This window comes from Agelaius tricolor, unplaced genomic scaffold (assembly GCF_023055355.1).
Source record: "Agelaius tricolor isolate 1412-34295 unplaced genomic scaffold, bAgeTri1.0.p SCAF_14, whole genome shotgun sequence".
Classification (NCBI taxonomy): domain Eukaryota; kingdom Metazoa; phylum Chordata; class Aves; order Passeriformes; family Icteridae; genus Agelaius; species Agelaius tricolor.
In genome coordinates, this window is record NW_027269274.1 from 12,605,198 (window position 1) to 12,628,984 (window position 23,787).

The window sequence follows — 23,787 nt, forward strand, 5'->3', positions numbered from 1 at the left end:
AGTGGATTGATTTATTCAAGTTAAGAACGGGTACCAGACTAGTGTAAAGCTTCTCACCCTCCCCCCAAGCATGGCAAGTAATTTTTCTGAAAAAAGAACTCCCTTTTATCAATGAATTGTACCAGATTGTGTAATGAGCTGTGGTCTTAGAATTTGGGAGTGAGTACTTGAGTTGATATTCACGGTATTATGCTGAAAGGTGGCTTAATATTGAAACACAGGCAGTTTTGTGTAGCTAAAAATACCAACAGAGATAACTAAAGCCATTCAGAATACATCTCAATTTTTTTATTTATCAAAATTCACACACTGAGTTCTACAAAAGCCCATGCAAGTTTACTTCCATGTTTTTGGTGGTTTATATTAAATTGACACTTGTATTCAAGTAGCATGAAAACCATTCTAAAGAGACAAACCATGATGAGTCTAAATTATCTTCAATATAAAATGTAACATGACCCTGTAGTCTATCAAAATTCTCATAATTTAATTTTCATAAAAAAGCTAGAGGTGGTTTGTAATTAATTACAGTAGCAAAGTGCTGTGCATTTCCACTTTAAGGGTTCAGAACATTCATATGCACCTCTCAAAACGGTGGCATGAAGTTCTCTTGAGCTACAATGGGAATCAGAGTGTTCTCCAACTCCTTCTGCTTCTGCAGGAGGCCCTGAAACAAATACAAATGTGAATGTTCTGTCCTCTCACACAGCCTGAAGCAATGTAGCATCATTGTTTCATAGTTAAAAACAATTTCCTTGTTAAGGCCCAATGTTTTTTAAGTACCCAACTTCAGAAAAAACAGTAAAGCCTCAGGGAAGAGGGACCTTCTACAGCAGCCTTGGATGTGTGACTGGAGTGGAAGCCAGGCCAGTTTCCAGGGATGACCACACAGAGGAAGAAAGGGACTTTTCCATGGTATGAAATGCAACTTTCTCATCCCCTTGTGCACTGTCTCTGCATTTGCAGTATTGCAGTGAATTCCTGAATGAAGCAGAACCCAAAACCCTGATGGGCACTGGCTTTTAGCCTAAACACAAACAATTCCCTTCAGAGCAAGGGCAGCAGGGCCACTGGAACCAGACCAGTGTCTGACATTTCAGGAGACTCAGAAAACTGTCAGAAGGTTCAAGGTTCCTGCTGTGTCAATGGTTCTGGTAAGTACTGATGATAGAGAAAACCTGTCACCAAAAAACTCCTGGAAATGTATCCCTGTCTATCAAGTCATACATGATAGAACTATGACAAGTATGTGAATAAATTAAATTTTTTAAAATTTTTTTTACTGTAATTAACAGGATCATATATATTGATACATCTGGCCCCTTGCTCTCCATCTATTTTAGACTTGTCAGAAATAATTTGATACCATAGAAGTTTGTTTTTTAAAAATGAAAAGGTAATTATTTTTCTCAGGAGTTACAAGGCCTTTCTCAAAGAGTTACAGGCTGCTGGCACAGCTCACTCCAGACCTAATGCAAGGCAGCAGCTCCTACAGCAATTCAGGCACAGATTCCTGGTGGCACCAGAGGAAAGTCAGCAAAGCAGCCTGCAAGACTTCACTTTGGCTTCTTCTAAGGCAGCAGCTGCCTGGCTGCCTACTTTCAATCACTTGATGAATTGCTTTCTAATTAATCAACAGGATCTGCTTATTTCTATTAATGGGTCAGTGTTTTCAATCTCTGTGTCAATAATTAGTATTTTTGCAGAGCATTTTTTTGCATTTAGAAGCATGTTACAAAACTAAGTTATAAAATAAACTGCCCTAGATGGACCAAGAGTTGAGGAACACGTACCCCTGAAAGCTGGCAGCTGAGTGTGTGTCACAAGGGTTGCTCAGGTACTGGACAGGGGCTCAGCAATGGGAAATGCCTCCCCAGAGAGCCGTGGGAGTGTCCCCACCCAGCCATTGTCACCTGCAGCCCTTGGCGGTGCTGCTGCCTCAGGAACAATGGGTGCTCTGGGTACTACTGACCTGGGGGTGAGTCCTCTTTCTTAAACTTTGTCCCTTCTTTTTCACAAATAATTCTCTTTGCTCAGCTTATCCACTGACTTTTATCCACTTGCTCAGTGAGGAAAGAGAGTCTGTTGCTAGCTCCTACAGCTGCTGAGACACAGGAAGAGATTTGCTGTCCTGTAGCAAATGCAGTGACAGACTCAGCCTCCCTCCTCTTCCCTGGGTCAGCCACTCCCCCTGGGCTCTGCACCAGCCCAGCGTGGAGTTCAAAGAGTAAAGACTGGTTGAAATTATGTGATTATGTGAATTCCCCCAAACAAAACAATGCCTAAATATGTTGTAAATATAGGTAGGTATGTATGTACTCTGAAACTATCAATCCACTCTATATATATGTATATATAAATGCAGAAGAGCAAGACTAGACAATCTTCTGAAACAGAAAACTCAGCTTTTTGTGTTTCAGACAAAATCCTGCACCATTCATACTTTCTAAGTGAAATAACTGAAGCAAAACAGGTGTCATCTGTACATCAGGAGGAGTGCAATACTTTGGTATACAAGGTATACTGCAATGGAACAGCTCATGTCTTAAATGCCTTCTGCAGCTGCCAGGGTATTTAAAAAGGAACTCCACGTGTTTCAAATGAACTCTCTTGCAGAACCAAGATCTACTGAAAGACTAACCTGTTACTTTTTAGCCACTGCAAAATTGACTGTAAGTTCACGTGGCTTCTCTGAGTTGCCAACTTTAACCTGTTTACATAACCAGGGTTTTTGTAGCCTCAGCAAGCACAGGGATCAAGCTGTACCTTGAATCTGGCTTCACTCTTCAACAAAATGCCATTGGTAAGTGAAGTGAAATACAGAACATGGACTTGTCTCAGCAAGGTGAGGGGCTGAGGGGTTACTGCAAACTGTGACTGCATCCCAAGAGGGATCTACCCTGTGCTGGGAGTGATAACTGCAACAGCTTCCCAAACAGGGACCTAGCCCTGACCAGCTGAAAGTGATTGTAATGAGCTCATGCCTTAGTTTGTTCATCAGGTTGCTAAGAAGACGATAAAAAGGAGAAAAGCCAATAATAGAAAATCCACAAGGATAGATGTAGCCAGCTGATATGTTGCAAGATGAATATAACGGGCTAAAATATTGCAAAATAACTGTCATGAGGCCTAAACCACAACTGTCAGAAGCTAATATCTTGAAAGGCTAACTAAGCAAATGTGTAACTATATGTAGCTATGTGCCTATCTATGGTAAAGGCTATTGTAAGACCTCGAGGAAGTTACATTTCATTTGGATTCACTTGTCGGTGATTGGTTCCTCACCACAACTGCTAACAGTGATAACCAGTGGAAAACTCCCAAAGTGGCAGCAGAAAACTGAAGATGCAAAGTCATAGGTTCTGCTAGAGCAGATATGGAACTAGAGTGTAATCAGTGAAATAGGTAGAGGTGGCCCATAAGTCTAACATGAAGGTCTCTGTGTAGCAAAGGAAGATGTAGTTATTTGTGTGAGTTAGATTGGAATGGAGTGTTGCATTTGTAAGCTGAAGATAAGAAAACCACAGGTTATGTAAGGCCCCAGCCCCCCAGATCTGGGACTCCAAGATAAGTAAGTGGCAGGGATTGGTGTCAGATTTCTATAAAAGCTGGTGTGAAATGGGCAATGTTGGGATGTGCAGATGGGTGTGCTGACCCCTCATGCCCCTGGCACCAGTAAAGGTGTCTTTACTTTGCAGTCCCTGCTGTGGAGTAGATTCCTTTGGATCAGAAGCCAAAATGCTTCAAAGCTGTAGATGTTTAACAAGGATGTTAATGAGCAGTGGGGAAGACCAGATCCAGTGAAACCAGTGTAGAAGCTGTTAGAAACTGGCAGCCTTTCAGTGTTCTTGGGTCACAACTTTTCTTACTGACCTGGGGAGAGTCATGAGCCTTTTTTTGCACAAGGAGTTTACCTACTGCTGAAGCACTGTGGGTATGTTATAAATGGCTCTGTAGTAGTTGGCTTTTGCTACAATTTATTTGCTTTAATTATTAGATTGTAATTGTTTGCAAATAATTATTGAAAGTTTTAAACTGCTTTTTAATGATTTTAAATGATTTGTAATCATTTGTGGGCAGTGTAACAGGGAAAGCAAGGCATTCACAAGATGTAAGTGGGCTTGTGAAAGATGCATTTTAAGATACGCTGGCTATTGCAAAATGTACATCTAAGATAGCATAAAGTGGAGAGCAAAGACCCTAAAAGGAAAACTACCAAGCCTAAAAATGGCCTCCAAAACCACCCTAGACTGCTGACATCTGCAACTACTGAATTGTGCAAACACTGCAAAAATCTGAAGCAAGATTGTAGTCAATGAGCTCAAGTTAAATTTGCAGGCATTTGAGGAAGTAATGCAACTGCAACAGTATAAAAGACTGTGAGCTGAGGAAGTGGGTGTGCCACTAGCTTTGCCATGCACCCAGGCAGGTAACTTTTGCTTTATAATGATCCCTTATTATTGTTTATTGAAACTCTTAAAAATTTAAGAGTGGGATTTGTTTCTCACAGTGTACATGGCACTGCTTCTGTCTTTCTAAAGCACAAGAGGTAATCAATAGCCTCAACTACTGTTAATTTTGTTGTGCTTCACTGTCAGATTTTCTTCCCTTTGATTATTCATGAAATTTTCCTCTCTGAAGGCAGAGAAAAATCCTGTTGCTAGCAATAAGGTACATTTAGTTTGGACCCATTCAAAAGCAAAGGAAGATACTGGTATATGTTGATTTTCAGGTTCTTCACAATGAAAAGGCAAGGCTGAAGTAAATAGTTTTTTATCTTGCAGGTCTGTCAGGCCACTTGGAAGCATAGAAGAGAATTGCTCAAGGGCATGTCCAGACCTGTGGCTTCAGAGGCCATGGCCACACCTTGCTGCCAACAGGTGCAGTATCCAATGCTCTGATAACCATGGCCAGTGCCTGACTACAGAGAGAGCAATGCACACCAACACACACAGCCTTAGCTCAGGAGCTCCTGTGTCTGTGCCTTCAAGCTCATTTTCATTTGCTTTTCAGAAAACCTGGCTGGTTGACAAATATTGAGTTTGCTTTTTACATGTTAACAAGTAGCAGCAGTCTTGGAAGGATTTTTTAAGTGTTCATACTTCAATTTGCAAATTCAGTATTTTTCCAGGCCTGACACGAGACCACCCCACCAACCCCACTGTTCTGTCCTGACCTGGAAACAGCAGAGGGGAAACCTCATTAACAAGGTTCTAGTGTTGTGTTAAAACTCTGTTCTTCTGAAACTGATACATTCTCTATAAACAACCCTAACCATAGAAACCTGGACACCAAACAAAGTAATTTCTCTTGGTTTCAAGTTTGCTCAGGCACTTCACTGTTTCATAGCTGATTTAAGGACTAAGGGGTCCATATTCTCTCTCTAAGGACTGTCCAAAGATGGAAGCAACAGGTGAAAAACAAAATTAGTAAAATGGAACAAAAGTAGAGGACAGGGCCCAAAAAATAAATCAAATGATGGAAATAGAATTAAAGATAATGATGTGATGATTTTTACTTCAGTATATATACACACACATACACATGCACAGTTAGCCAATAAATTTCTGCTTACCTGTCGTAATTTTGACAATCCTTTGAGAATTTCTTGTTGTCTCTCTCTGATTGTAACTGCATCAGGATTCAGAAGAGGATCTCTAACATGATCTGAGCTAAAAATCTGTTGTGGCATTTGGTAAGAATCTAAAAGTAAATATACATCAAATCAGTTAATAAAACACTTTATTAATTTTCTGTTAATTTTGAAGCAGCAGATTTTGAAAGTTTATGAAAATCAGGGGTTGGTTGCTATTGAGATTATAATATCTATTTTTAAATCCAACAACACTTAGATTCCTAAACTCCAATCTTGATACAGTAAGGAAGAAAGTGCAGTCATACTTCATGAAAGGTAAACAAACAAAAAATCAATAACATATTTGTTGCTTTGCTGATTTATTGCTTTGATGCTTAAATATAATATTATGTTATGTTAGTTTTGGCTTACATTATGCTAGCTTGGTGGGCATTTGTAACCCAAAGGTGAATTAAAGGACATCGAGGAAGAGGAGAGGCCTTCATCAGTGATAGCCCCCAAAGAGTGGTGTGACCACCTAAGAGTGGTGGAGCATGTGCAGTAAAGGTGGTGATGAGGGCAGAGGTAGAAGGGTGATGAATCAAAAATGGGAGGAGATGGCAGTGACACAGGGCACAAAGGGGGAGTCTTCACTTGGTGAGCTCCTCCGTGAGGTGGTGGGGTCCAAGGACCCTGCACTCCCTACCCTGCCTGGTTATTTTTGCTTATGCGCTATTATTGGAGCCAAATTATCCCTTATTTTAACCAAATTATATTGTCAATATTTCGAGTGTATCCGATTTTATATATTTTAAGCTATTCAATTGAAATTGCTGCTATCTTTAATATTGTTTGTTTTTTTTTGATGATGGGATAATTGGGCAAATATAGCGAATATGATTTGGTTGCAGAGCCTTTCTGTGCACTGCTGTGACACAGAGAGGCTCCTGCACAGTGCAGTAAAAAGCAGCTCGAGGCTGCCTAAAGCAGCAGCCCTGCAGGTGAGGTTTCTGCCCTCCCTGGTGCTGTCGTACCGTGGGTGCGGTGAGTCGAGGGCCGGCTGGGCGGTGCCTCCGGGGGCAGGCAGAAAACCTCCCGGGTGCGCACGTAGGGCACGAAGCGCGCCCAGGGCGGGCTGGCGGCGGCGGGGCTGCTCCGCTGCGAGGCTGCCCGCGCGTCCAGCTCTCTGCCCCCCAGCTGCTCGATCACCGGCACAGGAGGAGCCTGCATCTGCCTCTGCTGGCCTTGGAGTAATCGGTTCCTCACTGCTGGAACGGGTGGTGATTCCGACCTGTGTGGAACAACCGAAGTTAGAAAAAAGCTCAAACAGTACTTCAGTAATGTGATTTTCTCAAATAACAGAGACTATAAGAATCTTTGAAGGACAAGATTTTTGTTTATTTATTCTGCTTTTATACCTGCAATCTGTATGGTCTTGTGTATCTTTAATAGTACACAATTAGATGTATCTAAATTCTTTTAAAAAAATCAGGAAAGAAAAGCACATGCATTTCAGTAATAATGCAAAGTATTGACCTACCTTTCTTCATTCAAGTGATTCTTATGATATTTTTCTTCCTAGGAGAAAACCAAAAAAGTTAAAAATAAAACCAAAAAGTCTCTGTGGTTTTTATATTAAAAGCTTTGATTTTTTCAGAGAAAGTTTGTTCTGAAATTCCAAAAGGACTTGTTTGACCTGGGTTCAGGAGAAAGGCATTTATCAAAGATTTACATTTAAGAGACTTGTAGTGCCCATGAAATAAATCAACAAATTACAGGAGGACTTGCTCCAATTTTCTGAATTTAGAAGCTCTAAGCACTATCAAAAATACTATGTCTATTCTCCTGTCCTTGGAACATAGGAATTTATAAACCTGAAAGGTTCAATCCAAGATATTAAGGGAAAGGTCCAGAATTCTGTTATTTGAATGTGTGAGAGAGTGAGGTGTTTATGCATACAGAGTGAACAAGTTATGGATATAGAGAGAGGGCAAGAGAGAAGCTAAAAATATATTTGATAGTATTTTCTTCAAAAGACTTTTTTCCAGCCACAAGCTCTACTGATCTAACACTTACTGCAAATGGAGAATGACTCCACTAAGAAGGATGCATTTCTGTGGTATCCTCAGTAATCCATATTCTTTGCAGAAATAAAACATTGTTTTCCTGAGCAGGTGCTGCTGAACCTCACCTGTCAGCACAACACAATGACTGGACAAAAAGGAGCAAGTCAGTGATGTCACTGTGTCCTGCACACTGCTTGCATTTAACCTCTGTTTACATCATGAATCGGTGTTAGTCAGCAAATGAAAAGGAATCAACACTTTGGAAGACTGAAATGCCAGTAAAAACTCAGTCACAAAATCTGAGTCTGTTCTTCTGCTCCCGATGAACAACACAGTGCTGACCTAAGGATGAGCAATAGGAGAATTTCACTGCTCCAGTTACATAACTGAACTCCCACCCAGGTAAAACTGTGGGGAACAAGAGTTTTTAAAACACATCATTGTTTTCAGACAGTGACAAAGGGCAGACAGTGACCCACCTTTCTGCCTCTGTGGCCCTTCCTCCTCCCAGCTGTTTCTTCCCGGGGTGAGGCAGAGCTGGCTGAGTGCCCTCCCCTTCTGGCACTCAGCCGCCCGGGGCTGTTCCTTTCCAGCAGCTGCAGCAGCTCCATTTGCCGGCGCACCTTGTTCTCCTCCCTCTGTTTCTGCAGAGCTTTGGGGTACCTTTCTGAGGCTGGAATGTATCTTTTCCCAGGCTTGTTTATGTTCCAGTCGGGTCTTTTGCTGTATTTTTCCGAAGATTTAATGTGCCTTTCTTTTCTTGCATACTGCTCATATAGATCACTGTAAATGCCACCAGTCCCTTTTCCTGGAAGTTTATTTTTATCCATATAATGCATTTCCTTCTGGTATTTTTTGCTGTTAGACATTTCTTTATATTCTATGGAAATATCAGGCGATTCACAACATGCAGGTCTTTCCTCAGCTGACTCTGTGTATGCTGAAGTATTAAAGCAATCTAAAAAAAAACCATTGTATTTTAACTCCAAGTCTGAGCTATTCAAATTACTTGATTGACTTTTGTATATGTATCAATCTACCACTACTTATTTTATTTAAAAAATGGTTGCTACAGTTTTATAATGCTTTTTTATTCTTTTTTTCTGTGGAAGAAAGATAGGACCTGTAGAAGCAAACTCATTGAGGAAGGGATAAAACACAAAAGACTGGAGAACCAAATCAAGTTACCTTAAAATTTTAGACCTATGTGGCTTGTGACCCTAAGTTGACACAGCATTCCAGACTATGGGATTTGTCACCAGTGTAAAGGGTTAATTTCTCAAGTTTGTTCATCAAAAGGAGAAGCCGATGAAAAACCACAAGATAAATATAATGGGCTAATATATTGCAAAATGTCACAAGGCTTAAACCACAATATGTCAGAAGCCAATATGCTGAAAAGCTGAATGTGCAATATGTAACTACATGCAGCCACACGCCTACATATGGTAAAGGCTATTGCAGGGTCATCAAAACGCTGAGAGAGAGGACAGGAGCCTTCCTCCAAACGACCACCCAAAGGCAGAAAAGACCCCCTAGCACCTATGGGCGCAGACACAGAGAACACAGGAAAATGCAGAGCCATGGTGGATCAGAGAGGCTGAACGGCCGGGCGGGCGTGAGCCGCTGGGGCACTGGAGGCTGCCCGGCTGCACCAGAGCTGCGATTCGCCCGTTATCGCCTGCTCTGTAATTGATAAATGACAGCTCACTGGGACTCGCTTGGTGATTGGCTCCTCACCACAAATTCTAACAACCCGTAAGTAACAACTATCCAGAAATGTCATTTATTTTAAATAGTGATAAATAGAGGAATAAAGTAGTACACTGTGACAGACTAACATGACTGTGTCAGTGCAAGTATTTCTTTCTAGCTTTATTCCCTGGGAGTGCCAATGATGTGGCTCAGTTTGCCAAACAAGCCCCCCCTGCCAGTGTGGAGGTGCCAGAGTAAGTGAGCTGTGGGCTCTGTACCTGTCTGCACCGCCGTGTCCTTCCGAGGGGAGCCCTGCAGCTCAGGGGGGCTCTCCACACCTGCAGGGAAATCAGGACTTTGTGCTGAAATGCCAGAATTACAGTTGTCAAACTCTGTATCACCTGAAAAGGGGTAGAGTTGTTCCATTTAGTAACCTGTGTTCAATTTAAACTATGCTACAGAATTACCAGGCTGTTGTGGTTTAGAGCTCAATGCAATACTGAGAACTGTGGTCCAAATGCCAATGCTCTCCCTTTTCCACTGGAAATCTGACAGCACACAGGTCTGAATATTCCTGTGCATTCCTGCCAACAGCTCTGCATTTCTTCCTTTATGCAATATAGTATTTGAAACTTACTAAAACACAATATTCCTCATAGGAGTTAACACTTAGATTTGTTTGAAAGGTAAATAAATGGTAATTAAATTTGGTTTGTGACCCAAATTCAGACAGGGAAACAAAAACCAAAAGAAACCACCCCAATCCCAGAAACAACTCACTTTTAACCACCAAAGGAACAGGGAAACTGAGTGTGAGATTTATACTTGCCACCACCAAGACTGTTCTGAAGTTCTGAAATGTCATGTGCCTTCTGAGCCAGGGCTGGAATGTGCTGGTCTTGTTTTGATCCCTGGGCTAATTCCTGAGCTTTCTCCATTGTCTGATAAAGCTCTTTGGCTTTAAGAGTTGCGAGTTCCTTTCATAAAAAAAGAAATAAGGTAAATATGTGATTATTTGAGAATAAAATCAATTGGATTATTTAATGACCATATAATCCTCAAGGTTTATATGTATTTTTATTTAGAGAAAATATTTTTCTCAAAACTAAAACTAGTTAAGTACAGTATGTAACCTATAATTTCTGTGATTCTAAGTTCAGAACCTCTGCTGTACTAACGAAAGATCTTCAGTCTTAGCATTAAAAAATGAGCATTTATTTCCCTTCTAATAAATTCCTCTTTTTCTAGATGCCATCTGATGTCAGCCATCTGTGACTTCCTGTAACATGTGCTTTAATGAAATGAAAGCAGCCCAAATAAAAGTAAATAAGCCCAAATAAAACCCCATCTTATGCCTACTTGCACAGGAAGGAGACAGTAAAAGCTCCCCAGCAAATGTCAGGGGGTTACAGTTCCCTGACTCAGTGGGTTCAAGGTGCAGGAGGAGACTGGGCCAGGGAAAATCTCATTTCCCAACTGTTATTAGCAGCTGATCCCACTCCCTCCTGCATTTGCAGTTGGAAAGAGCTGGTGCTGTCACCCCAAAGGAGCTGAGCAATTACAGAGGATGACTTGCCCATGTTGAACCAGTCTGTTCAAGCATCTACAGGCAGATGCCACACAATTCCTTCCAGAAAATGCAGAGCAATCAGCAATCCACATTTCTGCAGGCTCTGGAGAAGAATGTTTCTGGAATCACCTTGTCTTATACACCATGGAATCTGCTACTGTTCCAAAGAGGAAGCAAACAGTAATAGCTCTGCTGCTCCAAAAGAATGAATGAAACATCAGACCAAGTGTTTAACCTTCCACAGGGGTTAAAGGACAGATAGAAATGCAAAATCTGTATTTACCAAAGGTAAAAACCTGCCTTTGGTTAATATGAAAGCACTGTGTAAAGCTCAGCAACAGCTATGCAGGGGAAAGATGGAGAACCTGAATGACTTTTAAATTGTCTTTTCCAAACTACATCCTAAGAAGTCTTTAATTCAGACTGAAAGCACATTCACTTGGATTAACTTCATGGTACTGAAGCACCTTAAAAGCATCAAGTTACCAATAACAAGGACTGGACCACATACTTTAAGGTATTTTTTAATTTTAAATTTGCATTTTAAAATGGATGTTTCTGCACTATTTACAACCACATTTCTGGTTTTGCCAGTTCTTATAATTTCTCTTCTGAAAAGGCCCTTGTTCAAAAAAAGAATCTGGCCTTATTCTTGTATGGTGTTGTATATTTATTAAGAAACTCTATATTTTGGATAGTTTTCATTTTCAAAATGATGAGCAAAATTTTGCAAGTGAGGAACAAGAACTGTTTTCCTCAAAATTCAATGTTATCACTGACTATCTGCACTAAAATAATCCAAGGCCCACCTCCTTTTGTTTTTGTTTCAGCATTTCTTCTTCAAACTGTTTCTGCAGTTGTGCTTTCTCTCGTGCCAGGCGCAGCTCTTCCTGTTGCTCTTCCCATTTTCTCTGCTCTTCCTCCAGTTGTTTCTGCTTCCGTTTTTCTTCCACCTGAGCCATTATTGCTTTCTGGCAGGATCAGGAAAAAAAAGGACAAAGTAAAAGATACAACATTAACATATTGTAAGGTATTTATGAATGTATTTTTGTATATGTGTAGGATTGGGTTTGTGACGACTGAAAAAAAAACCTGGAGATAATTTATTTCAAACACTCCTGGTTTTGTTTCTGGAAAACCACCAGCCCAATTGAGCAGTCTGAAATACTCAGATAGAAAAAAGGAGCTTTTTATGTTTTAGAAAATACTTTTTTTTTCTTGTAAAGAGATGAAGGTCTGATTTTCACCTTATCGGTTAAAAAGCTCCTGGTAATCCAGGAGTTTGATCCAGCAGAATAACAGTGTGATCAGAACAGTCTCTACATTTATATTGAGACTTTTTCACACCGTGCTAGAGACACACATTGTTAGGGTGCCACAGAGGTTAGGTAAATGTTAGTGAAGTAGATAAAAAACTAAAGGTTCATGGAGTGGGAATCTGTAAATATCAGATTTCTCCTCCTTATAACAGTGCAGACTGAAGAAAAATGCACACAAACCTGCTAGAACTCTAAGGACTGAACTGTACCTTTTTTGAGGCAGGAATTCAGTAACAGCAGTGCAATAATCTTGTGCAAATATTGAAAGAGAATTGTAGAGTCTGACTGAAGGAAATACTGCCAAACAATGCACATGTCATCTGAAGTGTAAAAGTCAAGTGCCTCCCCAGGTTCTGGTACTAAATCCCATGCTTTATTCATGAGACATTACCTTTCATCCCCTCTGTTATTAACAAGTGTGAGGCTTTAACACCCGAGTGTACCTGGTGTTCCAACTGCTTCTGCCGCCTCCTGTCCCTCTCCTCAACCTGCGCGGGGTCCAGCAGCGCCGTCATGGAACGCAGGAAGCTGAACAGAGGGACATGTCAGTGGCTCTGATCATGGCAAAATAATCCTTAAGCCTTCCTTAATTAGAATCAGTTAGGTTGCATTGTCATATTGAGGTTATTCTGTTAATTATAAGTTAATATATAAATTAATTCACAGATTAGGAACTCCTTTTCATTAAGGAACAACATAAGGTTATTTGCAGTAAATTTCATTAGTAAACACTGGCAGCACTTATGTCTTTCAACAGTGAAACAACAGGTATTTGAAACAAAAACAAAAGTCAAATGAATGTAAAGGATTTTATTTTTTTTTTTTTTCTGGGGAGGTACCAGAATAAATGTACTGGCTGGGAAAATAATAACCCTTACAAAGCTCACTCACCTGACTCTCTGACTTTGTTCCAAAGCACCATTTTTAGCAGCTTTCTCTGCAGTTCCCATCTGTAAGGGCATGAGGTTGCCTAAAGCTGCAGGGGACAGAGGGTGAATGAAAGCAGTCGGGTCCTTGGGGTCTGGTGACAAGGAAAGACTTTCAGGCTTTCTGTGCATCCCATTTAAGGGGTGTTGTGCATTAGCATTGAAGTGCTTCTTAAAAGAATCAAAATGCATTTCCCATCTGTCATGCTCTTCTGCCTAAATAAGTATCAAGCAGCAACAACAAAAAAATAAAAGAAAAAAAAGAGAAAGCTTTCAGTTACACTGTGTCTATAAAGTGTAAAGTGTGGTTAATAAAACAGACAATACACATTTCGTACACCAGGAACATTTGAAAAGCTATAATGCAGAGAGCAGTTAATTCCTTAAGTGAGAAGACAATTAAAATGCAAGTCAAATCACAGATTATAATGCTGATCCATACCTGTGATAGCATAGGGATAAAATGTTTCTAAAATCATGGGCTATTCAGGGGAGTTGGAAAGAAGGGTTGGGCTTGGTAGGCCCTGGGAAAATGTTAAATGAGGCTTTACTGGATCATGTGAAACTGCACCGGTACAATCATTTAATGACTATGATAAATGATATGATTGTTGCATGATAAATGATGATTGTTAAATGTGATGATTGTTTGGTAATTGGATATAATTATTGTTTAAGTTTAACAGGAATCATGAGAAACAATATTTGGGGGGTTTGATGGAAATTACAAGAATCCATGCTTGGATGAAATCAATGTATACAATAGAACAATGTAAGTTTAATAATTAATATGTAGTTATATAATGATCAGGGTATAAAAATGTGCTCATCCCAAACCCATGCTGGAGTCAGATTTGTGTCTGTACCCCTGACCCCCAGAGCTCTTCAATAAAAGCACCTGCATGTAATCATTCTGTGATTATGTGTTCCTGAACACTAACACCTGGTCAGCACAAACATCTTACTACTGCATTTTCATGGCAAAAAGGAAAGGGTGACACCCTGGTGCCTGCAGCCCTCCTTCCACAGCACACCCACCCAATTAACAAGGCAGCTAATGAAGGAACATAGCCCAGCTGTTTTCTGTTCACAGTTAAAAACTCGGTTTACAAAGGAAGCCTGATCCCCTCAGCAACTTGGGAAAAGACAAGAATTGTGCTGTGTGCAGGTCTGTAACCACCCTGGCAGCAAGGCTGGCTTTGGGGAGCAAAGAAAGGTAAGGCTATTTTCTTTCATACTCTCTGGAAAAGTGCTTACTTTTAAACTTTTTTATAGCTGCATGCCTGTATTTAAAAAAATATTTCTAGGAACAGGATTTTGCTGTCACTGTGACACATTGTACTCAGTTTATCTTTTCTCACCTCCTGTAGTCTGCACAAATTTTCTTTTTCCCAAGTGTTTAGCCATGATCTCTACACCACCTTGCAAACCCAAGTGCTTCTATGCATGGTGGAAAAGAGAAAGAAACTACTACTGTTTGAAAAAATAGAACTTGTAAATTTTTCTTTTGCCTCTCTAGTTAGGCTTGACTTGGCCTTGGGGAAAGGAATTTTTTGGACATTTTTAGGAGATGTGGCATTACTGTAAAGGAGATGGGCTGAACATAGCATCAGATAGGAGTAGCTCAAAGATACCCAGAAAGATAAAAGGCCATCAAGGGAACATCAACAAAACATTAGTGGCCATCTAAAAAACATTTACTCTCAGATGCTGCCTTTGGTAGAATTGGAGACATCTGGTAGGAATGAAAATCTAATTAATACTGGAGGCAAACAGATTAGGATCCAGTGGGAAACTGAATATTGGGGTTTGCTCCACTCTACCCGAATTAACTTAAAAACAGTGTGTCTCTATGGGTTTTGACTGTATAAAGTTTGGGGAAAATCCTGCAAAAATGTGTGTTTGGAACATTTTCCTTGGCACATCCTGGCCAGAAAATAAACTAATGCCTGATTCTCTCTCACTTCAAATATAGTGAAAGAGGGTTTTATCTTCTCCTTGATTGTTGGTGATGCTGCCACTGTCTCCATCCCTGTAGCAACTCTAACAAACCAGACACTGAAACAGTGACCAGCCACTGGCTCAGTGTTCAGTAAGTGTATTCTTATGGTGAAAACCTAGACATGCTGCACAAAATTTCATCTTTTTTGCCACTTCACTAATTTAATTTATTATTTCTTAAAACAAAAATAGAGAAAGACTTCTTTAAACCACAGATACCTTTGATAAATTAAGTTTTTCTTCTAATTTTCGTAGTTTAGCTTCTTCCTTCTGCTTGTCCAACTCTTCAAGCCACTTCTTCTGTTGCTCATGTTTCAGAGCACTAAAAGGTCGCTCCTGTGGCACAGCTTCCTGAAATAAGATAACTGCTAGTTCTTCTACCAAAAATGAAGTATCTTCTCTAGCCACATAATGAGGACTTGGCAGAAAGCTCTGCCTTCAGCGGGTGAGCAAAACTGAGCCTTTCTCTAGCACAGTAAGAGGATGTAACTTTGTAACTGTAGCAAGTACCTGACTACTAATAGAAAGATGAATTCTGAATATTACTCTAACTTGAACTCCAGAAAACCCTACTTATTTGTATCATGAACAGAAATTCCTTTTTCTTCCTGTGGTTCACTGCTCAGTCTGTGTTCCAGGCAAATTCAGCACCACAATCTAATTAGCAGTGATCTGTCTGAAATTAAGGAGCTGCCATCTTCATTCTTCTGTTTCTGCTTAAGGGTACTCTGTACTATTTAATAAGCTCCAATGGCACTGAAAACTTCCAATGCCATCTAACAAAACCTCTCTTCAATCACTGCCTACAAGCCATAATTTAAGACCTACTTCTTGAACCTTCTGCCATCAATATAATTTATTTTATATCAGTTCCCACTTCTCTGTTTCTTCTGCACATACTTAAAAACTAATTAATACTGCATGTCACACCTCTAGTACTGTTCTTCACATCAGCCTGGAAGTGCTGTCTCCAAAGCATTGATATTTTGGTAAACATTCATTCAGAAAAAGTTATTTATACACAGCAAAAAGGTCTAAGGAAATCTTCTGTTTTAAAAGAACTTATTGAGACAAACATTTGTTGTTAATAAATATGTAAAAATACCCTGCATACATTAAAGATCTTACCCTGAAAGGCAATGCTGCACAACTGCCAGCTGGGAAGTCAGAAGGACTGGACTCAGAAGTCTGCCCAGCTGGAGCTCTTGGAACATTCAGTGCAACTCCATCAGCCTCTGTGGCTAAAGCAGCTGTACAGGCAGAGCTCTCCTCAGTGCCATGGACTGAGTCAGCTGCAAGTACTGTCTGCAAACAAAGGGACCATTTGAAGACTTTAGTTCACCTTTTTTTGTTTGTTAACAAAATTATACTTCTAGAAGCTGTTGTTCAATAAAACCTCAGCCCAAATCTGTAACTAAGCATTATTTATCCACTATTTATCAATTATGTAGACTGAAACAAATTCTTATAGGACAGAGTGAAAACTTTGCTAGGAATGCTGAATGTGCAACAAAAAAAATGCAAGTTGCTTTTGTTGAAAGAAATGATAGCAGATACAACCCTAACTTCTGTTTAAGAGCAATAATTTTCACTGGAGAAGTCTCTTGAGAGTATAATGCATTTATCTAACACACTGGTTTCAGAATGACACCTTTTTAAAAAGCTAGATGTCATACTGGCTGTGCTAATTATGTAAGCAAGCAAATATATGTGAGAGCTCATGAACAATGTATGTAACTATATAGCCAGGAATCAAATTTGAGACTATTCCCCCAAAAAGAACAAGAAAAGATTTATACTTTTTAGTTAGGAATCTAAATGGAGGGACAGGAAAGGGTTGTTCCTGCTATAAAGATCTTAAGCTGAAAAGTTATGACCTGGAGCAACAACTAAGTGTGGACCAGGGAGCTGCAGCAATTCATGCCCTGAGAAGGCTTAAAGCAGCACGAGAATTGGATTCTAGAGAATTTGTACAGAAATAAAATCTTGTATGAATTAGGAGTTACACTGTTCTGCAACAGTGCTGTGCAAACTGTGCTCTTTTGTTTACAGTCTTACCTGGTCTGGGTCAGGTGTTTCCACTTTAGGGGTTTTCTTACTGCCAAGTTTTGCCCAGAAATAACCCACTTCTCCCTCCAAAGTTTCTTTCAGCTTCTTCTTCAGCGCTACCTGTTCATCTTAAACAAACAAAAACAAACTCTTACTAGAGTTCCTGTTGCAAACATTTAACAGCTAAAAAAAATAAAAAAGCAATGCATGTCTTCCCTGTCACTTGGACTGTGAAATGGACACAAGAGTCTGGCCAATCCCTCAGGACCTTGCTCCTAAGAGCACAGTGGGCATCTGCCCAGCGATGCAGAGGTGAGTGGGGAGTCTCTCTGGGGAGATAGAAAACACTGGAGTAACAATTTCCCAGGGAAAACCAACAAATAACCAAGTATATGAACTCTCTGTTTTGTTACACCAGTCTTGAGCTACTGTAGTATTATTAAAATCAACAGAGCCATAATGGAAGCTACTGACAATGCAGAATTAAACCTTGAAACCAAATGGTCTAAATCCAATTTCAAACCAAAACAAAGCACTTGTCCATGTGAATCATAAAAAGCTTAATTTGTCAGAGAGAGTTTACTACTGTATTTAGCAGTTTTTGTTTCCTCTGGAGAGTTCCCTTGATTGGTGATGGGGCTGCACTGGAAACTCTCTCAACTTCAAATTGCAATTTCATACACTCAGTCATGCTTGTAGATGCTGTTCCCATTAAAAACCAAATGAATTTTTTAATGATAATGGCTGTCAATTACTGTCAGAATGTGACAAAACTGCTGGCATGTAGCACCTAAAATACAAAGCATAACAATATATTTGAGATAATATTTAATTGGCAAAGAAGTGTTTCTTGCAAGAATTTATAATCTTTGGATAAACTTTTGAGATTCAAGAATCTTAACCTGTCTTGGAGCCTTATTTACTTTTCAATTTATAGCAACTGTACTGATCTAGGTAAATTTAAAAGGGCATAAGGAATACCAAATTTCTTGGCATGCTGAGTGTAATAAAAGATATATCAAAAATGTATTTTATACATCATAAATACCTAATTCCTTCTTCCATTGAGCCTTTTTAAGTTCCAATAAGGCTTTCTCCCCTTCTCTTTCACCCAAGGTACTAAACAAGTCAGCAGGTTTCCATGAATCCTTTCTAGAGAAAAGGAAGGAGGGGGAAGATTTTTATCTAGAAAGCTGATCTGTTAAAATTTTAGAGGTAACTTTTTAATTAGTATTTATAAAAGATATTTGTTATTAAGAACATATGATATGAACCTTTATTGGAGACACAGCTTTTGTACACAGTAACACAAATGTACCTACATAACATTCTGTCCTGGCTGTGGATGTGCTTCTTGTTTCCTGCCTGAATCAGAGTTTGCTTCATCTGGGACTGGGGACACTTCACAATCTTTCTGGAGTGGTGCTGTAACATCTTCCTCTGATGCCTCATTAGTAGCTGTGGCAGAACATAAATATATAAAAATGTATATACAGCCACTAAGCTTGCTTCAGCTTTGAGTAAATACTCTGAGAGCAGCAAAAGCTTGCAGATTCCCCACAATTTAACAAAAGTGGTTTCAGCCCTGCTTATATAGTTAAGGCAAGTACCTTCACAGGGTACTTTTAAAATGCTGGATGTAGTAATGACTTATTCTTGCAAAGGGCTCAGAGTTTGGGACTCTAATTAATTGCAGGATGTCTTCTTCTTGGTGCCAAAGCTGACCCCCTGCACACATCCACCAACAGGAGGAAGGATGCAATAAAGGAGGATGAGCAACAGTTCTTACACTTCTGAGTGTGAACTGGGGAGGGGAAAAGAAAAATACTATTCACCACTAATAGTCCAGTTAGGCTAAGAGACACAAATCCAACTCTGGCCACAGGAAAATGGCAGAACTGCTCTTGAGACACAGAGGGGAAGGCCTGAACTCTTCACAAGCCTGAAGGGCCCTTTTCCTTGGGCAGTGCTACAGTGCAGTTCTGTGTTTTTCCCCCCACTGTAAAATGGGTTTTATTTTGCATGGAACAGTGACAATGTTTCTTGCTGGTCTGCTCTTCAGAATACTGGCAATCTAACAAACAACCTTTTTTACTGAAAATGCTTGGCTCTCACAGTAACAATGTCACATTCATAATGGCAAATGGTATTTTGTCTGGGACCATCCAACTAAGTGTAACATCTCTACAACGTGCAAATAACCTGAAATTATCAACTCCAAGTTAAACTTTCCCATTTTGCTCTGTTTCCATGGAACAAATGCATCCAATGGCTGGTATCTTACCCATTTCCTCATGCTTTTCATTATTAGTCTCAGAGATGCTTCTTCCTTCTTTAACAATCATCAAGATCTGTTGAAGCTGTGCTTGTGTTAAACACACCAAACTTTTTAAGTCTTCAGCTGATACATGTGGGGCATGAGGTTTGTGTTTAGTTTTTTTCACAATACTAGGATCCTCTGAATCAGGATATCTGTTTGTCTTATCTCTTTGGAAAATCGAAGAGTAACTTTTAGTTGTGGCTTCATGTGAGGAGTGTTTATTGACTTGCAGTTTTTCACCTTTTGTCATTGATAAGCTTGATTCACTCCTTGGCTTGGTTAAATTTTCCTGCTGGATACAAGCATTTTGTGTTGGCCTCAAGATGAGTCCGGTGTGCTTTATTCTCAATGCCTGTTTAGGTGCTCTGGCTTTATTACCCATCTGTTAAAGCAAAAAGATTTCACCATCTATTAAATAAGGAAAAAAAAATTGTATTTGTAACAAATGAAAACAAGACTGAAGCAAGAAAATAAGTGTCATTTTTCTTTTCTGTTCCATCAGTAGTAACTCTGTATGAGCTAATGACACATCTTCTCAAGTATTAGGAAATCTTTGGAAGAGGACACAGCACCTGAATTTGAGTATTTCAAAACAACTGTATGAATAATAACTTTATGTAGCATGACATTTAAAAGAATTAACAAGAATTATTTCTACTTTGGTGTTTCTGAATGGGAACAGGTGTTTCCTGGCTCCACATAGGTACATATTTTCATCACACAGCCAGCAGTATTTCAGTCCTCATTCTGCCACTTGGAACTAAGTTTTATTCTTTCCAAGGTCCTTGGTGCAAACTTGTAATTATTTCCTGTCTATTGGGACCTTTTCCTGCTTTTTATCTTTCCCAAACCCACCCCCCTGCAGTTTACTCAGAGACAGCCTGTATGATCAAACTTGAAATTAAACACACTTCAGATCTCTATTTTACCAGAATCCCTTTAAGGTCTCTGCAAGTTCTGATTTAGATGATTCCCTCTGCTGCTCTAACTTCTTGGCCAAGGAAACTAATGCATTTTGAAAGGTAAAAATAGTCACAAAACTTTGAATTCATCCTTTTGAACAGCTATTATAAACCTGAGAAATAACAAAATATCTCAAGTTAAAAGAGACTCATAAGGACATTTCTCTTATATTTCTCTTTCATAAATATAATTGTTTCCAAGTATTTATACAGTTCAATTTCTCTAAGTTTCTGTTAACAAATAGTGAATTTGTGTGTTCTAAAAATTTTACACTTACCTTCATAGCAGGCTTTGATTTATCTTTTGGGAAACAAACACAAACATATCAAAGTATATAATAACAACTTGTCCCTGAAAAACAATCTTGAGAAATTAGTAAAACATTATATTCATCTGATTTTTGTAAATCAAGGGGAAAGTACTTTTCCTGTACCATCTGCCCTGACTATGCAGAACAGTTAGGAAAAGTAGACTTGTACAGAAATGTATGTCTGGCAAATCACAAGGCTGGAATTTATTGCAGAGACATATGTATGACAAATCACAGAAATAGAATTTATTAACACTTACACTGGAAAATAATTATCTCAGATGGTAGTAGTGAGATTTGGCCTAAATAAACTGCTTATTGAAATTTAAAAATGTTTACCACAAATACTGAAGCTGCTTTAAGAACGTGATTGCAATGATGTCATGCTGTGTAAATTAAGGTGTTATTAAGCCTCTTTTATCCTGGCAAGTAACCTGCTATAAAGTTACAGAAATTACCATCAAGTTATGCCAGTTGATACACAATAGCGCTTAACTTGTTATTTTAGTGCCAAGCTAAGCAGTGGAGACTGTCTGCCAGCTGTTCCCTGGTGCACAGACTACTCAGAATTCATCATCAACCTACTGTTGAGAATCGAGCTGGTGAGAGAGAGGACTTATAAATAACAATGCACAAACATGCTTCCTAATCTCAAAAATATTTCAGGAAAGCTGCGCTTTATGTCTCTTGGATATTAGGTTTAACTTCAAGAAGCTTTAAAGATTAAATTAAAAAAATACCAGAAGAAGCTAAAATTAGCCTAGGCTTTCCATCCAGCACTTCAGTTTCGAGTTTCAGTCCATCGCTGCAAAACGAGAGAGAGAGAGAGGAATCTGAAATATGAAGTAATCTGATAATGGTAAGATTTGAACATTCATAACAAGAACAATTATTGTTGTTCCAGATGGTCCTTCACATCCCAAGCTATGTTTTGAGAAGTTACTTAAAACAAAGAAATCAACATATCTTGAAGAAGGTGTAGTTCTATTGATACTGAAAACACTACAACTTTGCTTGCTGCAAAGTAGATCTTTAACACTGAAGGTGCCACTCTGTATCGTTACACAGAGCAATATGCCTCAAGAATTTAATAATCCAACAATATAAATCACAAATCGCTAACCAAGCCTCCCGGAAGGCCAGCGCTGATCACAAAGCGGGGCTGTATTCTGGAAAGAGCCTTTGCTTGTGCTTCCATGCACAACAATTCACCTTCCCAAGCGGAACAAGCGCTGTTAGAAGCGTTTGGGAGCAGCGAAAAACGTGGCACTGTCCATGCCCAACTGCCTTCCTTTACTCCGTGCGCTGGGACAATCCAACGTGACGATAAGCGCTCCAAATACCGCTTTATCCTCACATTGCATTACAAAACGTTAACAATGAGAAAACCGAGCGCAGTTCGAGCTCGCACGCAGCTTTGTGAGGGGCACCTCAGCACGGGGCACTGCGGCGAGCGGGGCCCGGCCCGCTCTGTGCCGGGAGTGCGGAACGCTACAACGCGGAACGCTGTCCCGGGCATCGCGTCCCGCACCGCTCCCCGGGCATCGCACCCCGCACCGCTCCCGGAGCCCGTCCCGAGGCCCTCCCACGGGAAGGGTCGCTGGCCCCCAGCTCTGTCCCGCAGATCGCTCCTGCTCCCTCGGCCGCGCGGCACTGCGCGCCCCGGCGCGGAACCGATGCGTTCCGCCGGGCCGGGCCCGTCACTCCCCGAACAGCCGCGTCCCGCGGGGAGCGCATCCCGTCCCGCCCGGCCCCGCTCTCTCCTTACCCCAGGTTCATGGCGCTGCCCGGCGGCCGCGGAGCTCCGCGGAGCCCCGAGCATCGCCCGCCCTCAGCTCCGCGCCCCGCTGAAGGAGCCGCGCGCGGATTGGCTGCCCGCGGGGTGCCTCCACCAATGGGCACCCGCAGCACTGCGGGGCGGCGCGGCCGGGAGCGCTGGGAGATGGAGTCCCGCACAGCCCGGGCCCCGGAGCGCCGGGGATGGGTCCGATGGAGTCCCGCACACCCCCAGGGAGCGCCGGGGATGGGTCCTGCACCTGCCTGTCCCGGGGGATGGGGTCTCGCAGCCCGGCCGAGGGTGCGAAGCAATTGCCGGGCGATTATCCCCGGCCTCGAGCAGCTGCGGAGGACGGAGGGAAAGCAGGGGAACGAGGGGCGGGCGGGGGGAGACAGGAGATCGGTGTGGGGAGAGTCCGAGCCGGCCGCTGCCTCCGGAGCGGCCGCGCTGCGCGGGAGGGCGGCGGCTGCTCGCTCGCATTTTCATTTCATTTCATTTCATTTCATTTCATTTCATTTCAATTTAATTTCATTTCAATTATTTTCTTTATTGATTTATTTTCTGGTGTGGTTTGGGCAAAGCGGACAAGGTAGGAGAGGGGCGAGAGGCTGAAGGTGGAGGCTGAGGGCGGCACGGCGCTCTCGGGTGTCCCGGCACTGCGGGGGCAGCGGCGGCTGCACGGTCCCGTCCGGAGAGGAGAGAGCGGCAGGGAAGGGAGAGCCGGGGCAGCCGAGCAGGGAGAGCCGGGACAGTGCCCGGGAGACAGTGCCATGGGGACACTGCCCGGGGGACACTGCCATGGGGACATTGCCATGGGGACACTGCCCGGGGGACACTGCCCGGGGGACACTGCCCGGGGGGGCACTGCCATGGGGACACTGCCCTGGGGGCACTGCCCTGGGGACACTGCCATGGGGACACTGCCCGGGGGGACACTGCCCTGGGGACACTGCCATGGGGACACTGCCCTGGGGGCACTGCCATGGGGACACTGCCATGGGGACACTGCCCTGGGGACACTGCCATGGGGACACTGCCCGGGGGGGCACTACCATGGGGGCACTGCCATGGGGACACTGCCATGGGGGCACTGCCATGGGGGCACTGCCATGGGGACATTGCCATGGGGACACTGCCATGGGGACACTGCCCTGGGGACACTGCCATGAGGACACTGCCATGGGGACACTGCCATGGGGACACTGCCATGGGGACA

General features: G+C 41.6%; 1 protein-coding gene across 6 annotated transcripts; it reads right to left on the reverse strand.

The window, feature by feature from the left end:
- Positions 1-266: 266 nt before the first annotated feature.
- CCDC66 (coiled-coil domain containing 66) lies at positions 267-22,710 on the reverse strand. 6 transcript variants are annotated; one of them, XM_071439753.1, is made up of 19 exons: positions 22,563-22,710; positions 21,535-21,599; positions 20,762-20,784; positions 19,486-19,903; positions 18,524-18,659; positions 18,250-18,353; positions 17,211-17,329; positions 16,281-16,457; positions 15,372-15,503; positions 13,117-13,367; positions 12,669-12,753; positions 11,716-11,877; positions 10,166-10,313; positions 9,615-9,737; positions 8,121-8,599; positions 7,116-7,153; positions 6,610-6,866; positions 5,576-5,703; positions 267-667 (listed from the first exon to the last, which is right to left on the reverse strand). In XM_071439753.1, the coding sequence occupies exons 1-19, from the start codon at positions 22,571-22,573 to the stop codon at positions 587-589; spliced, it is 2,937 nt and encodes a 978-aa protein (XP_071295854.1). In that variant the 5' UTR covers positions 22,574-22,710; the 3' UTR covers positions 267-586. The 6 variants fall into 6 exon arrangements, with proteins under 6 accessions (XP_071295854.1, XP_071295850.1, XP_071295849.1 ...); XM_071439749.1 differs by having other exon boundaries at positions 9,615-9,674; positions 22,563-22,685; XM_071439748.1 differs by having other exon boundaries at positions 9,615-9,698; positions 22,563-22,685.
- Positions 22,711-23,787: the final 1,077 nt, after the last annotated feature.